General features: G+C 38.4%; 1 protein-coding gene across 2 annotated transcripts in view; it reads left to right on the forward strand.

Annotated features, from left to right (window-relative positions):
* Nucleotides 1–18,950, forward strand: part of LOC136347069 (protein qui-1) — a 124,381-nt gene that overhangs the window by 57,065 nt on the left and 48,366 nt on the right. For both annotated transcript variants that reach the window (XM_066296714.1, XM_066296715.1), the window contains exons 11-13: nt 3,795–4,025; nt 4,081–4,483; nt 8,890–9,102. In XM_066296714.1, coding sequence (XP_066152811.1) covers nt 3,795–4,025; nt 4,081–4,483; nt 8,890–9,102 — 847 coding nt within the window. The remainder of the gene's footprint in view (nt 1–3,794; nt 4,026–4,080; nt 4,484–8,889; nt 9,103–18,950) is intronic.

The raw sequence follows: 18,950 nt of genomic DNA on the forward strand, positions 1-18,950 counted from the left end.
TTTTTTCGCTCGAATTCTGCAATAAGTTTTCATAATATTCTCCGTTTATTGTTTTTCCTTTAGGAAGATAATCAATAAAAATGATCCCACGTGCATCCCAAAAAACCGACTCCATCACCTTTCCTGCAGATAGAGCGGTTTTTGCCTTGGGGTCCATTGTCTATGATGTTTGTCAATTCGTGCAAGTTTTGCCGACAGTTTTTCACTTCAGTTTTGTAGATTTTAACCACAATGCGGACCGGAGCGGTCAGATTTGGAGCGCCATTGAGTCGACTACTGCGGAGTTCGTCTTAGCAATTGGTACGACCGCGTGTAAATTCTGCCAGTCATCATTTAACAGTTGTTAACGAAAGATCAGATTCCTCTAAAGTAGAATCTGGTCTTTCGTTATCTTATAAGTCGTAATCCACTTTGATTTTCGACGGACAAAGACCTTTTAAAGGAAAATATTGATTCACGTATCGATGACCATTTTGTTCCATGTGCACAAAATCTCTAAAACTATTAATTAAAAACGAGTTAAAAAAACATAAATCAATGTAGCACCCTCGAACTTTACACACGGGCTTCTTACGACCAGGTCTTTGCAATTTAGGCAAGTTTTTAAATGGTTCTGCCACTAGGGAGAGCCGCAAGCGTTGGGCACTTGAAAATCGCCCCTGGACGATGGAAGGACATGCACGACGCCCACAGGAGGTCAAGGTACAGGCAGGAATTGCCGGTTTTTCAGTCGTAGGGTCGTTTTTATTCAAGGTATACTAAATGGGATGAATTACTTAGAACTACTGCAGCATGACATAATACCGGCACTAGCTGGGCTCTATCCAAACGCGGAGCGTCCCCTCATGCCGTATAATGTACAATGGTTTCAGCAGGACGGTGCACCGCTACATTATTCACAACCTGTTGGAAATTATTTAAATACCATTTTCCTGAACGAAGAGATTGGTAGGAGAGGACCGATTGAATGACCTATCAGATCTGCCGACTTATTTCCACTCGATTTCTTTTTCCAGGACTATCTGATATCTAAAGTTCACGTTAACCGATCACATAAAATTGAAGATTTGAAGATTAGAATAACCAGGGAAATGATATTAATCACTTCTCAAGTGTTAACTCAAGTGCTCAGTGTTAGGAACTCAATTTTAGCCAGCTTGAACGCTTATTTGAATTTCCTCTCTGTTTTTCTTTGTACTTTTATGTCTCAGTTGAAATTCTTCGTTAAAGTGGATAATATAAGAAAAAGTCTTTATTCGTAAAAAAGTCGTTATGTAACCTATTTGAAATTTGATTGTCGTGTGTGCAGAATCGCTGGACCTTTCAAATGGCGATATCAAAAATGAGGGTTCTGATTAGAGAAAGAAACAGGGTATGACGTCATTAATGTCGTAGACATGACGTCATGGGAAATCGTTATACGCATGTTAAAATTTGTGAATTTCCAAAATAAAGTTGGGGTATCCGAGCATTTTTCTCGTTTCATCGGTTTAAATTTTATTCAATATATTATATTCCATACTACCATATCATTATATCCGGTACTTTGCGCCCACACTGTATAATGCAGAATTAGCCACGCAACGTGTTTGTTGGAAAATTTATTACCTCCCACTATCGTAGCCCAATTAAGTGTGGTTTCAGGCCAAAATCGACTACTTTGAATCCAGGTATAATATTTGTAAAATGGAGGCATTTCCGGTTATACCGGAAGTAACTATCAACATTATTACTTCACATCAACCCCCAAATTTTCTGGTCATTTTTGGATTTCTCGTTAAACTTTAAGTCTGTCTTGTACAAAAAGGACCAGGATTCTGCGGCTTAAAGAGGGCCTAGTGAGCTACATTTTGACGTATTTCAATTTGACAAAAGTATTTTGCCGCACGCCTCCGAAGCTGCATGCCTGCAATCTCCGCTCACTTGCTTATTTCAAATGGGGCCCCCATTCGGAATAGGTCTAAGGAACTTTAGTAATATTTTTATTACTGGTGACTTCTGGCTCTCTTCAGCGCGTATTATGTCTATCGTTAATATCTCTGATTAAAAAACGATTCTCTCAAGAGTTCGGTTATAGCTCCATTGTTATCTGCAACCATTAAAAACACTTTTGTTCAAAGCTCTATAAGGATGTGAGGTGTTCCTGCAAAGTGGGGATATCATTAAAGATAAATCGTATCAAGTGAATGATTGAGTCATCATTTACGCTCGATTGCATTTGATTCACTGTGGGAAAGAATAGGACTAGTTTGATGGGTGGTTATTTGTATACATGCAAATGCAAAATTACTATATAAGGCGTTTGTCAAAAATATTTGAATAGTGAATTGCCTCTAGTGAAACTGGAAGTCGTCGTTTGTATTTGAAAAATTGAACAAATTCCTGTGGAAGTTCAAAGTCACCCCGTATACTGACTGTACATCCGCTTACTATCACATGATCACACATCAAAATATAAGTCTTACTAATTAATCCCTTCAATGCAACAAATGCGGTCAAGCGTGAATTACGACAATCATTCACGCTCGATGGGATTAGCTATTTAGAATGCACTTCACTTGTAATAAACACAAAACACCCCAAGCTCTCGCAAATATATCTCCCTTCGGAATAGGTCGAATAAAATTATCCGATGTGTAAAGGCAGCCAGAATATCTAATAGTTCTTCCATTTAATTTCATTTTCAATAGGATTCAAATTTGCGATTTTGACATGATTACGAAAATGGCACGACAGCAGTCGTCAAACTTCAAAATGTTTTATGGCTAATTCTGACATTTAATTGCGCACGGAGTGCGGCAATACTACACGTCACACACGAAAGTCATCGACCTTACTGTCGCACTGGTGCCCGAATATGAGGACTTGCCAATTTTTTCTTGAGTATTTTTATATTCAAGAAAAAAAACGTTTTTTACAAGTCTGTTCTTAATTATTAAATAGTTTAACGCCTGTTCGGTTAGAAATGCTACTCAAAATGACCTATGTGCAAATCAGTGAATCCCTAGAATACGCCACAAGGCAAGAAACCTTTTGAAGGGACAAGTGAAGTTGATTCAATCGTGGTTTGCCCATTTACTAGGATTTAGCGTTAAAAGATGAACAACAATGGGTTGTTATTTTTAGGTAATTTGCGGAAAGTACCGATATTTAGTCGTGGACGCGTTTACCACCATACTCGCATGTAGCGAGCATCATCTCCTCGGGAGAATGATAGTCTCCATTATACGCTCGTCCGATAATGCCGAAGAAAATCCGAATACGTTCCGAGGTGTGACGTCTTTCTATACATACATAGAAAGATGTCGTGGTTATGATTCGCTGAGGTTTATTCTAATTCATTCCATTCGTCTGAGATTTTTCAAAGGAACGAGATACCGATATCAAAAATGAATTACTTCTTTACTTCCACTGTAGTAGCAATTCAACCAAACTTGTGACCCCGTAAATGAACTCGAAAGGGAGTCAGAGACCATTTTGTTCGAAATAGCCCCCTTTTGGAACATCGATTGACCCGTTTTAGGACTTTGCAGTTTTGAAAATTATACAAAAATCGAGATGCCGCTTTAATTTGTCTTCGGTTTGTTTATCAAAACACTTCTAATTGAATTAAAGCGAACATTAGCAACTTTTAGCCTAATATCTTATCAAAACTTTTTTTCCACGTATCTGCGAAAGCTAAATACTACGCGACTCCCTTCAACTTTGCAAACAGGGACAAAAGTTTGTTTATGGAGAAGCAGCGTGAATAAATTTAGAGAAGCTTTTCAGATTTGGCATAAGTTAATTTATAGGAAAACTTTCAAGAAAATATCACACATTTAACTTTGTGTTACGGAGCGATAGAGAAAGACTTTTCGAACTCAGAAATACACGACAGGATAAAGCAGTTGATAGAAGATGGAAACCAGCGACGACACACACCTATTTTAATATATGGAAATCAAGGAGCGGGAAAAACCTCCCTTATTCAAACGGTGTATCGAAACTTCGAAAACTGGTTTTCGTGCAGAACTTTAAGGATTGTAAGATATTTAACAACGCTTCGCATTTCAAACAACCCATATCAAATATTTACAGGTCAGATTTGTAAGTACGACACCCAGATCTTCGTACAGCCTGGAATTACTGAGGATTATCTGCCAACAAATTTGCATAGCTCTAAAACTACCAGAGGGTTTTTTACCTAAAGATGCCAGTTTTGATCCGCTGTACACCAACAATTGGTTCCAGTCATTGTTACGAACCTTCGAGGAGCTCAATTTTGTCCTCGGAATATTCTTGGACGATTTACACCTGGTGAATCCCCTGGATTCGGAAATGTCAACTCTCAGTTGGTTGCCCCTCAGTCTGCCCAAAAACGTCCACATTGTGTGCACGTCGGGGGTTCATATAGAGATGATGAGACTCACCCCCGTTCAGAAGGAAAAACTCAAACATCCCGACTGCTATATAGAAATGTCAACTGCAGGCCCGTTTGTTTGTAAGTTTACTTTATTATTATTTATTGTGCCTTTTTGTCAGATTTTAGTATCTAATTTTAACCCTGCCTAAGCGTAATGCTAACATTGCGTGGAGTAATATTTTTGAGAGGTGCCTGGGTTTTGAACAAATGTGGAAATTATACAATTTCTATTTAGAATCATTTGTTAAAGGTCTTATTTACATTTCACCTCGTGTAGGAAACCTCAGAAGGCACCAGGTTAGATAACGGGAGGCAAAAGACAAAATATGTTGTATAATTTACAGGGGAAAATTATGAATGTATCTGAATGCATAAGCTAAATATAAGCGTTAGAATAGCGCAATAAAACCGAAGCTTACACATAGGTGTCAGTTTTCCTGGTACCTCGGCAGTCGGATAAAGATTAATTTATTGCTACAAATGCGAGAAGCGACATTTATGTATCTTTTTGATTTAAGCGGGTACTTGGGGGGCGACATGCATAGGGAACCAAAAGTTCCGCACAAATTTAAGGAAATATTTTTTTCCTCGCGCTTTTTTTTTTTTTTAAGAACAAACTTGTCCACGGGGTTACTCATGTGGTACATGTACAGTGTGACCCATAGTCTGTAAAAATTTACAGATTGGGCGATTTAGCCCGGATTTTTTCTACTGTTATGGAGCAGCAAAACTGGCCCGGTCGACACGAAATTCAAGGCCTACTGTGACAGTTTCTAGGAGCAAAGTTTTAATAAATCACATTGGCGATTCTTTTAGAAAAAATCTGTGCACGCCACTGGATTGGCCGCCCCCCGAAACGGGCCTGTACGGAATTTTATCGAAATGTCTTACGCAATAACGATTTCGTAGAAGAATTAAAGCTGCACCCTCAGTATTTGTTTACATTCAAAATTTCATAGGCGGCTATGGAGAACAAGCGAAGTGTTTAACTGTCAAACAAACGCAACAAACATCAACATCGATGTCAGAACGTATTTGTGCTCGATGCAAATTAGATTGTTAATCGTGATAATTGTGGCCGATTCGTGGTGTGTGAGTGGAAAATTGTGAATTGTAAGAGGTAAAACAGAAATTGTTCGTCTCGTTGGCGGCAGCGTGCGCTCGACAGCAGAAGCCGCGGCAGAATGCAGAATTCAACATCGGACGTCCGGAGAGACCGGTAAGTCGAAGTACTGCGCAACGCGCAAAATATTTTCGATTAATTTGATTATGAATAAATTAAATTTAACTGTTTCTTGTGATGTAATTTTCATTGTTGTTTGTTTTATTCGTTCTCGATAAGCCTAAAACCACAACTAAGTTGTTATAAACTATAAATGTTTGAAAACAAGTAAGCACCAAGTGTGCATTTTTAATACTTCCACAAAACCGTTATTACTCAAGTCAGGGGTGGTCAATCCAGTGGCGCGCACAGATTATTCCTAAAAAATCGCTAATATGGTTTATTGAAGTTTTGCTCCTAGAAACTGTCACAGTAGGCTTTAAGTTTCACATCAACTAGGCCATTTTTGATGAAAGCGTGCGGTTTATCAAGCTCTATAATAAAAAAAACTCTGGGCTAAATCGCACAATCAATAAACTTTTTACGAACTGACGTCAAAACAAGTGGGCCACACTGTATGTACTTTTTCAATTTTTTTTATGGAACCCCATGTATATATTTCGTGCAACATATCCGTATACCGACAACAACAACAATGCAATCGACGGATTGAATGAGGGGGCAATTAGAGTGGACCGCTGCATCGCCCGACTCCACGCCGATGGACTTTTTTTTATAAGGTTATCTGAAACGTAGAGTACATTTAAATAAACCCAACAATACAGAGAAGTTAGAAATAAAATGGCATAAGAAGTCCAATAAATGCTTCTTGAAATGCTAAAAAAAACTTCTTGAGGAATTTGAATTGCGGATTTCTCTCTGTCAAGAAGTCAACGGGGCACAATGCGAAAAATTAATACATTAGATTATCGTAATTTATATCGTAACTGTTTTGGTAATAATTGTTCGAAATTTAACGTAAAGATGGTTTTTAATTGAGTGTCATGGGCTGGGCGAGGGTAAAATGTACCCTTTCTGGTACGCCTCTGGTAGCATGCTATCGGGTATGCCAGAACTCGCTATCCTGATTTGGCGGCATCAAAATTGCCCACAAACGCCTTTGTCGGCAATGGATTTCTAGTCCATGTGATTACGATAAGGCAGGGATAAGTGCCGATTTTTCTTTGGCGCACTGCTATCTTAAGTTATTGTTGGTATTAGAATTAGCTAGTTGTGTGGTTTTGCGTTAGCAGGTGAATCCAGGACAGGGTACGCCTATGTCTATCAAATCATATGTTAGTATTTAAGATTGGAAAAATGTAAAATCGCTCTCTTCTTTCTGCTGCTGGTCTCCAACACAGAAGTTGTACGTGTTAAAGATACGTTATAAAATATATTTTTACCGTAGAGAAAGAAGCAGCATATAATTAATTCCAAAAATTACCTAAGTAATTTTACAATAATAATAATTCCATCGTTATTTCTACTTTTTGCGTTTCCTTTTCGAAAGCGAGACGAAATAGGTATGTCACCTGAAACATGTTCAAAATTTCTGAAGGAACTCAAAAACGCTAAAATATACAGTGGGGTCCCGTGAGAAAATAACGAAAAGGTACGTTTACTTACTACATGGGTAACCTTGTATACGTGTTCGTCACGTCAAAAAGTGCGCAGTTAAAAACGATTTTCGACGTGCTCCGGCACATCCGCGAAAAATATTTCCTTAAATGTTTAACGAATTTTATACATGACTTTTGATCTTCTACGTGTGACGGTTCAGCAAAAGCGCAAAGATCCCTTATGCAGCACTATTATTCTCGTACGTCAAATCAATATGCTAACGCACAGGGTGTCCATTTTTCGTTGTCGAAGTAAAAAATTGCAGTTATTATTGAAGTTGAAGAAAAACGGTTTTCGTAATATCGTACTCGAACTTGGAGAAACGAAAGACGACCGTGGCAGGAAAGTCATGGATATGTTCGTTGCGTATAACATTCTGTCGGAGGAAGATTTGGTTCCACATTAATACAGACATATCTACTAATTCTGATAATACGTTTTGCAGTTTGTCAAAATGGCAAGTCGAAGTGTATGCGAAGTATTGCTCGAATTGCGCGAAACTCAAGTTGATGGTGGTAATAAAATTGTAACCAACTTTCTTTGGTAGATAGAGCGGTTTTTTGAAAATTCTTCATTTTGAGACAGCTCCTATATTTCGATTATCTAACAAGATAGTAGAAAAAGTTAAAATAGATATTTATGGGCGCTTCCCTGTAGAATGCAGTGCCGTATCTAGATTTATTGTCTTGGCTACGGGCTTCCAGAAGTAGCAGGATGTGCTCGCGTGTTAGAATATATATGTTGCATTTGAACTTTATTTAAACAGGCCCTATTTTTACTTATATTTGGGTTTTCTGTATTATGTAATCTTTCTATAGCCATAGGTATCCTCAAAAGAGTCAGCCAAAAACTATAACGTTTCAAAGGCTGAAATCAATTTTGATCAATTCTTAAACAACATTAAAATTGTTTTTACGATGTCAGGTTTTTTCCACAAAACAAAAATACAACCTTTAAAAATACGTGAAACTTGTCATTTTTCCTATACGGATTTTGTCAACTACCAAAGACGAACCCTCTGTTGTGCCAGGTTTGATCGTGCCTTACAATAGGAAAAAATTGGTAGGAAAACAAATTCCAAATAAATAGTTTATTGCTGGAAAATCCCATACAATACAATAAGTAAACAAAGTGCTGAGTTATATTTGTTCTCCAAGCGAATCCCTTTTTGCCTCAAAACGCTTTCAAATTTCACAAATTTCAATTCAAAAAGTTGAATGAAATGAATTTTTTTTTATTCGGAGGCGTTTTGACCCAAAGTGGCTCTAATCAGAAAATTTAAAAAAATTGCTAAATGATAGTCCGTCTTGAGTATTATGGCCTCCATGTAAAAGTTTTTCAAATCGGATAATTTGTATAGGCTCAAATTTTTGTTTTATTTCCCGTGTTAAGCTCCTCTGTCCAGGGTTTATCTCAACACCCGGTATGGGATATCCTTATAAGAATCCGTTTTTACTTATTAAATATCTTGTTGGATTGACCAAGTACAAGGAGCGTCTTAAAATGAAACATTTTGAAAAACTCCCTTCATTTACAAAACCAAGATGGCTCCCCACTGCCTTTTCAACGTCAACTATCGTCTTTTTTCGCAAATCGATCAACGTACTGCGAAAACGGCTTCTCTCTAACTTAATTTATCATTGAGTTTTCCTCAATTTTCACTGAAAAATAGATATTCTCTCCAATCCTGCTCAAATTCACCTCCAACCGTTTTTTTTTTTTCATTTTTTTTGTTTCAAATAGATCTCACGTTTGGTTCCAGGTTTGGTAGAAGGAGTACTCGACCAGTTGGAAGAAATATATTGTAGGGCGGCCATATCCAGATTGGCGTCACTTATCACGTGTTCAGAGTACGGTCTGACCGAAACCGAAATCCTGGAAATATTGATGCCCACGTCGGACTGCGAAGCCATCATTTCCATAAAGGATGCCAACTTTAATTTTTCCTCTTTATGCTCTGTCAAACGGAAACTAGGTAACTACTCCACATTTCTCTGTACCATCTCTCCGGGATTAATTTAATGAACAGATGAAACGTATTGAATTGCCGGAATGTTAGGCGATCGAAAAACTATAAATATTTTGATCCCTGAGTTGAAATTATTGCGTAAATGCAGTCGAAATGGGGTTTATTTGGAAACTCTGAGTTTTGCTAGACTGCAAAATTCAAATTGTTCGGTATCATTATAATTGTCCTTTAAACTCCTCACAAATCCATAGAGGTGTGCAGGTTCGCAATTCAGACCTAATATATAGAAGTGAATGGTAATCGGTATTACGTTTAATTATTTCAATGGTCCGGGATGAACGGACATATGGGTTAGACATTTAATCGATATTAATCATGGGATATAACACTGCAAGAAGGGTTACGCCAATAACGCAAATCTGTCCTAATTCTTTTGATGTCTATTGAATTTATTCAGGTACGGTGGATAATAACCCCAATCAAGTTTTTATTATGTTCATCGTTTCAGGGAAATTTGCTTCAGGCCCTTTCCGGTAGAATAATTTCTTCTGTTTTGACTTGGATTTTTTCCAAGTAGATCATTAACAATACGTTTGCCGATGCTAATATGGCAAGTGGTTTCAAGAAGTTGAAAGAACATGTATTACATATTAAAGTTCCTTGCGTGCAAGCGGTTATTTAATACCTCAGTACAGGTAACGAAACTCATTATAGGCCCCTGCAAATTACCCGTTAAATTGTTACTATTTATGAGGGTCAAATTATTAATGCTTTGTTAATTTTAACCTGAAGCAATTTCCATTTTGGCCAACACCTAAACTTGGCTTCGAACACTTTTAAAATCGATTTCTGTGGAAATTAGTTGATGGCTAAAGTTGACAGGACATTAATAATTTGGTCTTAAATGTGGTAAATTTAAACAACCCTTCATGGGCGATTTATATGTGGCTACCGAAAATATCGACGAATATTTCGACCAACTCGAAAACTTGTCAGATGATTAATGCAACGGGATTGGACCCTTTTCTGTTTTTATTAATACTACACATATCGAAGTTTTAGATGTATGATTTGTGCCATTCAAAAATTGAATGGGGTTCAATAATATGTAAATGTCCGTATACACTGGCACCACTAAAATAACCAGGGTGCGAACCAGTGTTTTTCTTCACAAATTAATTCCGGGCACAACAGTCTCGAGTTCCTCGATATGTCCTAAGGGTCGCAAGACCAAGCCATGATTTAGTCGACCATCGACATTTTCTCGAATTTATGTGCGGTCCTTTCCATTTTACAACGCCGCGTCCCCATCCTTAAAGACATCATGATGAGACAATTAGAGTGACGATCCTCTGGACATCTGGTGTCCGGATGCGACCAAGCGGGGGCGAGAAATCCAGAAAACCCAGGTAGTAGTTAAGTTAGTTGGTGAAAGGAAGAGGCTGACCCGGGCAGTCCCAAAACCACGAACTGAGATGAGACGGGCCTCGGTCCGCTCGCTCTTCCCCCCTTTGTTCTTCCATTTTAGTTGATAAACGCACACTTACGGCTTTTATTCCTTGAATGGTGATTGCTTTAGCAAATATAACCACCGCCACACATCTACTCTGGTATGGGAAGTTGATACCCCATTGATAAAAATAAAAAGGATACGAGGAACATTTGACTTTTCCTGCGAATGTAAAATTTTTTTTATAACTTGAAAATTATCTTAAGCACTTTTCTTCGTACGACTCTCCCGTTTGTTATTAACTTTCGCCTAATTCCGTTTAAAGAAATATATGCATTGGGCGTTATGAAGACGTCCCGTATGAAAATGCAGTTTGAAGAAATCAACTCGCGATATATTCTGCTTAAAATTGTAGAAAAGTTATGCCATAATAAATTTTATTGGCGGTGGGTGTAAAAACTGGAATCTTTTTACCTTTTGCATGGCACGAATATAAACTTCCAAAAGACGTAACTATTTTATGTTGCAGTTTCTCTTTGTTCATTGCAAAAGTACCCCCTATAAAGGACAATAATATTGCCTGCTTAATTTAACGACAAATTATAAAAGCACTCGTTATTAGTAATTAACGAGATGTTTTATGATTGTTAGACACAAACTACAGTGGATTCAAAATGCTCAAAGTTGATTATTTGAGATAATTGTCCTTTATACCGTACGCTCGAGGCGGACTGCTCTTTTTCTCTTTAAATTTATTTGGGAGCGACACACCAGAAACGAGCAGGAGTCATTTGAGCTGTGGAACTACGCACTACTAGCCCCGACAACTATACAATAAATCCCAGCGGACTAGGCATATGAAGGAGTGTCCGTTTCTGCGCATCTCGATTCATAGTATACAAAATCCGAACAAAACGCGATGGAGCCCATTTGCGGTACTGCTCGCTTCGTGCGAGGGCCAGGCGGAGCTCCGCAACGTTGCCGGCTCGCTTAATCGTTATTTAAACTCCGCCATCGAAATTATTTCAAATAATTTCTCTCCTCAAAGTTAAATAAGAAAATAAACGCAGCTCTTAGACGTAAGCGTAAGATTCGAGAAATAAAAAAAAAAAAAAACAATGGACATTTATTGCTAATGGAAATTAAAACAAAACCCAAAATTAAATTAAACGTTCAAACCAGCCCCCCTCTTGTGCAGAACGGTAACCGAGCCGATCGTAAAAAGCCTGCCGCACTCTTGCAAGTGTTTCTGGATTAATAGCTTGCATGCAATTTCGAATTTCGATTCGCAGCCCATCCAAATTATTAGCGCCATCGCCCTCAAATCTATAAATAGTAGATTTGACGTGACCCCACGAGAAAAAAATCTGCAGGAGTTAAATCGGGGGATCTTGCTGGCCATACAATGGTTCCCCGTCCGCTTATCACTCTGTTTGGGAAATGTCTCTCAAGACATGCTCGAACGGGAGCGGTATTGTGGGCAGGACAACCATATTGCTGAAACCAGACATCCCCTCAATTAATTCCTAATTGTTGGATTGCTGGAATAATTTGTGCCTGGAGCAAGTCAAGGCGTTGCAACCCATTCAAAGTACCCTCAATGAAAAACGGACCAATTGTGTGGTCACCTAAAGTCAAATGTTCTTACAGTGGATTTGACTTTTACTAAGGGTTCGGGCGAGACATTTTATTAAAGTTTCGGTGACAAATTTGTTATCGTCTTCAAAACCTATGAAAAATGAGTGGTAAATCAAAAATTACCAGTAAACTGAAATGTATGGAGGGCGAATATCCAAAATGTGGGGAACGCTCTCAAATTCCGGGCTTCAATCACTGGGGAATGGCAGTTTTTTAACTCAAATTACGTTATCGCTCCTCAACGTTGATTTGAGGTAAGTGATCGATATTTCATCATTTTACCTAATTTAATCTGTTTTTTTTTTTTTTTAATTTCATTTTCCGCGCTGAGCGATAATTGCTGCTATTTAGCTGATGTTGATATATCTGAGGTTGGCCTCTTGTGTAGGCATAGGAGACCAAGCGTACTGAGCAAGGAACCACACATCGATTGGTACTAAGGAAATAAAGGTGTTTTCTTTGATTTTATGCTTCGTCCATAAGTGTTCCATGGCAACGGTGCAAACGTTCCATTTAATTCTCTGATTATTATCAAAGCTGTGCTGACATATATTTCACCTACACAATTCTCTATTGTGAACGTAGTTGTGATGTTGTACGATTCTCTTTTTTTAAGTGTCTGGAGGTTGCGGCAGAACAAAATGTTTCACATTCGTAAAGAGTTTCATATCCGGGGTGACATTTTCAGATCTTGCAATAAATTTGCAATTGAGAAAGAACAAAATAAAATTATCTCGTTTTTCTTGAATATTACAACCAAACAATGGGCACTATCGTTGTGTTTAAATAATGACGGAACCGTGAAAGGAACGAAAATGAACACGTGAAAAAATGTTTTACAAGGTGAAATAAAAGAAATGCAATTGCTCTATCTCAGGGATCAAAAAAAGATTTGAAGAATTCCCCGAAACCGTTTCTATCGTACGTGGTGAAAACCAAATTTATATACTAACTAACCGACCCGCGTCCACCCTCTAGCCCCCAGCCACCCCAACTTTGTAACTTTAAATGGCAACCCCCCATTTGTAATGGCTCGTTTTAAAGCTCTTTAAAAATGCTTTGCAATCGTATTAACTAGCATCACATTGGCGCAAGCAGTTATCGAATTTTTAAATAGAAAAGGAATAGAACGTTCGAATTTACGTTTTATTCATTTGAGTGGTGAAGATAAAATGATTTCCGTTATTTTCCGAACGATAATAGAGCCTGTTTTCAAATTCCTGACGAACGTTAGCCAAAGTTTCCCTTGATGCACCCCGGCATACTTAAATAATTGTTCCTCCTAGTTCCTCAATTGAATTAGGCTGAGTTTCAAAGGCAGTAAGTGTTCGCGCAAAAAAAAAAATCGAGGGTTAAAAAAATAAATCTAAACAGTTAAAAAATCCTCAAAACCTTTGAATACACGAGGAAAGTATTATTTAAAATATTTCTCTGCACTTCAGGACGATCCTGAAAATTTGTATTTTAGACCTTTTTCATTCGACAATTCGATAACTGCTTGTGGGAATGTGATGCGCTGGTTAATTCGATCGTAAAGCATTTTTGAAGAGCTTTAAAATGAACTATTACAAATGGAGGGTTGCCGTTCAAAATTACAAAGTTGGGGTGGGCGAGGGATAGAGGGTAGACATGGGGTAGGTTAGTTGGTATATAATTTCGATTTCCCCTGTTTATGAGAGAAGCGTTTTTGAAGAATTTTTCATTTTTTTCTCATTCTCGATACATAACCGTTGCAAGTTTATTAAAATTTCACTCTGCATAACATTTATTTATGCGTTTATTTTCGTTTCTTTCGTTGTTTAGTCTTTACTTAAACATAACAACAACAATTCCTCTTTAAGGGCATATTATATTTGCCGTTCTACTTCATACATTTCCTCGCATATTATACATTTCTCATATTTTTAAACGTATTATAAAATTGTTCCCCTAGTGCGCCTCTGGAGCCTTTTTTTATTCTAATTTGGCGTAATTCCCGCCGTTTAAAAAAAACAGCAATTTTTTCTCGCAAGTAGCGCAGTTCATCGTGACTAGACAGTTACTTTTGTCTGTTAGAAGGGCTTAAACATTGTTATTTTTATGCAAAGAACTGAGAGGGTATTATTCGACGGATTTGAAATTTTGCTTTATTTTAAAAGGTTTCTCTTAAATTTGTCGTGACCCAATTCCGAACTCTTGTTGAGGTTCCTGTGGTAAGGTTTGAGCTGTTCCTCCTGCAGCTGAAACGAAGTCGAGCTTAGAAACCTATTCGAAAGTGACAGAGAAATTTAAGCTTCCAGAAAGAACAAGAGTTTCGGTCTTTGAGAGGTTCTCGTTAAGCAGGTTTATTACTGTCTTTGCAGCGTCATTATTATTATTATTATCATTATTATTATTATTCAATATTCAAAGCTCGTCATCACAAGTTTTTCTTCAGCGAAAATCAAAATAATTTTTTTCCATTTTTGTTTATAAACCGTTTATCAAAGCGATATTATTCTTAAATCTCACTTCATCACATTTGTGAAAGTATTTTCGCGAATTCATTTTTTCCAAAATTCTCCCTCTGCTCAGCGCAAATTGCCTTGAATTTCTTCTCGAACCAATGCTACGATCTCTACGTCTACGTAAAAGTATAAAATTACCGTCACAGTACAGCGGTTCAGCAGATTTGGCCTCTAGTGGTTCGAAAAGAGAATACACATAAGATCATATCTGCACTTACGTAATTTCGATGTTACTTACGTATGTTAAAAAGTGTTAATACTGAGTGATTGAGGGGAGGAATTTTACAATATTTCGCACATTATGAATATTCATCTTCCATACATTTTCGTTAACTGCTAATTTTCATATTTCCGATCGTCATGCCCAAATTTTGAATACGGCGACCAATTTGTCGTCGGAATGTTAAGGGCTTTCTCAGCTAATTTCTTTATATTCCCATTCTCGTCTCGACGAGCTCTACTTGTGTGGGGCATTCTCCCCAAATAAAGTAAAAGATCGCCGGAATATTATTTGCCAGAGGTTAGAGATAGAAAATTAAAGAATTTCATTGTTTCCTATTGATACATTGTCCCCCCCCCCCCCTTCGGAACAACATGTTCGGCGATAGAGATTCTTTTAGGATTGCGCTTGTGGCACCCTGATTGGTATGCGGAGGTATCGAACGAATTAGTGAAATCAGGGCCTTTATGGACGAACAGTTATTATACAAGGAAATGGTGAAAATTCGATTACACAAATGAGTCACTGAGGGGTTGCCAAATCTTTCCATCCCAGGGAGCTAACGGAAGCACTCAGATTTTAGTTAATTACTCAGAGAGGCAGATAAACAAATTTTATAGACATCTCTTTCCTAATTCTCTATCATTAGTAGCATTTGAAGAGGACTTCCAGGAGCTGTTTATTCCCGGCTACTTCGGGATAATAGAAATCTTTCTTCGAAATATCTTGAGGCTTTCGCAGCCGTATTTATAAGATTAAAGTTTCGGCATCTTTGTTTTAATATTCAAAAGCTAGTAGTGCAGACTTTGTATCAGTAATTAACTCCTTTTAAGAATTTATTACAACAAAGTTTAGATACGAATGATGCTAAAACAGGGCGCTTTTCTGCAAAGTTTGTAGGGAATACATGAACATTGAATTACATAGATGTTAGGATGAAAATGAGTTATAATATAAAGCAATTTGGTCGTTCCTGTTGCACTAAACTTTCCGCAGTGTTGGACATTATAAATGCAGATTTTGCGGAATTAAGCTCTGAAAATGAAGGTCCCAAAGGACGTTGTTCCAATTTTTAATTAGCTACGAGCGCTATTTTCCCAAACGAAATTGGTAGCAAGGCTGTGACGCAATGCTTCTGACTTACGAATATACGTATCTACCGTTCGGTTCTCCCTTCGTAATAACTGGCGCTGAAAATTCTGCTTAGTCAGTTGGAAAAATCATTATTCCATTGGAGGTTTTACCTGCCATGAGGAGACGAATGTTCGGCATTGATGGGGAAGCTAAAACTTGTTTGACCTTAGCAGAATTTGTTTGTAATGCAAATACGTAATGACAAACCCGAATTTGCTGTGCCTTCAAATAAATCATTTTGCTTAGACTCACTCGCACTACTTCCCACTGTAATTTGTAGTCAAAGTGAGCAAACTTCGTGCGATCCGTCCAAACAGACGACTATACGGGGATGGTGCCAGAAGTACTCGACTTGACATATAGAGGGCGATTTTTAATTAAAAAATTACCCGTGTCACAAAGACCTAACCTTAAAAAGCTGATGACCAAAGTTTCTGGGTGCTACGTTGATTTGTGTTTGTTTTAGAGCGGTTTTTAGAGAACGCTTTTGGAGATTTTGTGAACGTGAAAGAAATTGATCATCGATACGCAATTAAACACTTTCATTGGAAAGGCCATCCGACACGGAATCCGAGTTGGATTCTACTCTGGGGGGATCTGGTCCTCCATTAACCACTATAAAATGTTGCGTGGTAGAGCTTAAACGCGGCCGTACGAGCTGCCAAGACGAACGCCGCGTGGTCGACCCGATGACACTCCGGATTTGACCACTCCAGATGTTGCGGTGAAAATCCACAAAACTGCGTTGGAAGACCGTCGGCCAAAATTGCGCGGGTTGGCAGGTATGATGAGCATTTCAAAAAAAAAAATTAACATCGCGTCTTGACCGTACAATCAGATACAAGAAAGCTGTGCGGAAGACGGACGCAAACGGCGTCGTGAGGACGTTTCGATGGGGTGTCCGGGACAATTTCTCAGTAATGAAGCCGAGTTCTTTGCATCGACCCATAATCCTGGACGAAATCCCTACCATCGTTTCGCACCTGGGACGAGAGACCAGTCAAAACAGTCGACTCAAACGGGAGAATCGGCTCCAAAAAAGGCGAACAGCGTTCCATATGCAGGAAACGTGATGGAGTCAGCCTTTTGGGGATTCGCATGGGATAATTTTTATTGACAATCTCCCTAAAAGCAAAATAAACGGAGAACATCATATAAATTTATTGCGGTACTTGAGCGAAGAAATTAGGGAAGATCGCCGCATTTGGCGAAAGGGAAAGTGTTCTTTTCTGACGACAACGCACCGATCCACACTTCTCGGCGACGGCCAAAGTCAATCAACTTGGTTTCGAACTCTTCCCTCGTCCGCCCTATTCGCCGGATCTAGCCCCCTCAGATTATTTTCTATTTCCGAACTTGAAAAAATGGCTTGGCGGAAAGAAATTTGTCAATAATGAAAAGATGAAGTCCCAGGTTGATACCTATTTTATACCTAGTATAAACGGGGTGTAGGGGCCATAGAACGTCACTGGGAGAAGCGTGTCAATCTCGAAGGAGACTATACTGAGTAATAACGCAATATTTTCCATTTTTTTTTTTTTGTTTTGTTTAAGTCTTAGCTCGGATACTTCTGGAACTGTCCCCGTACGTGACGGCGTTGGCAACCGAACTTGTAAAATCTTCCGACAAACACTTCTTACGGGACACAATACAAAACGTCTCTATTATTGAATGAATATTAAATGAGAAATTGGATTTAAACTTTCATTAATCAATGCAGTAAATTTGAATTAGCTTAAAAATACTATTTACAATGAAAAGGGTTTATTAAAATGATGAGCCCTCGTTTCAGCGCTTTGGTTGGTAAATTAATAACCGTTTGACTGAAAGGTTTACTGCTGGAAATGAAAACCCTGACTACCCGGTCTTTGGATGATTTATTTTCGGCCACAGACAATACAACTGATAGCAATTGTAATAACACAAAGCGACTAAAAACTATATTGAAGACTCAGTATAGGTACGAGGTAAAATGGGACTGCCCTTTTTACAATCACCTTAAAAGTTGTTGGCTTAACTTCTTGGGACCCACGTTTAAATTGAGACATTCTTTCCGAAAACGTATGTTTTATCGCGTCGGTTGGGGTATTTTTTACCACTACACACGGTATTTGGCAGAGCAATTGAAAGTTTTTAATGGGGGCTAGATGGGGTCATTCTGAATCTAGGGTGATTCGGAGTTCGGTGCAAAGGATTTAGGGGCGTGTCCTCGACATTTCGCACAACCATGTACAAACGTGGGAGTGCAAATGCGGAAGCTCCGATATACAGGGTGTTAAAATGTTATCATTGTCGAAATTTATGGTAGGCTACGACGGTGCAGTTTGACACCTGCGTACGTTTTCAGTCGAGCTTGTCGACAATTTGGTTTGGCCGAAAGTTGGTACGTTTCGTCTCGTTTCCGAGATTACAAAGTTGCTCCGATCACTTCATTGTCGAGTTCCGATGAAATGGGCATTTTCCATTTAATCCTTTTGTTACGATCCGTTTCTCCGTGCATTGCTCTCAAGAATGGCAGATTTCAGCAAACTTGACGGCAAACGCGTGAAACTGTCGCACTACCCAGTTACAGCCCACTGTGACTTTTGATAAAGACAATTTTTCAACACCCTGTATATCGAAAACCGAGCACTCGCGGGCTCGCGTTGGGAAAAAAACGGCTTATTTTGACCTCAAAAGTGCGCTTCTAAATTCTTCGCCCCCCAATTCTGAATCACCCCGTATAACCATGTTTACCCTTGTGCGAAGCCTCATGGTTTTTAAAATGTCGCCCTTCTTGCGTGTTTCTGCGAAATAATTGAGTTGACTCAATTAAGCTCTCTTTTCCCAGTAGTAAATGCCTTTTGCTTATCGAAATATATTTTTTATGTATTTTCCATATGTACATTGATGACGCAAAACAAAAATTTATTAAAAATCATGATTA

Source organism: Euwallacea fornicatus, chromosome 26 (assembly GCF_040115645.1).
Source record: "Euwallacea fornicatus isolate EFF26 chromosome 26, ASM4011564v1, whole genome shotgun sequence".
Classification (NCBI taxonomy): domain Eukaryota; kingdom Metazoa; phylum Arthropoda; class Insecta; order Coleoptera; family Curculionidae; genus Euwallacea; species Euwallacea fornicatus.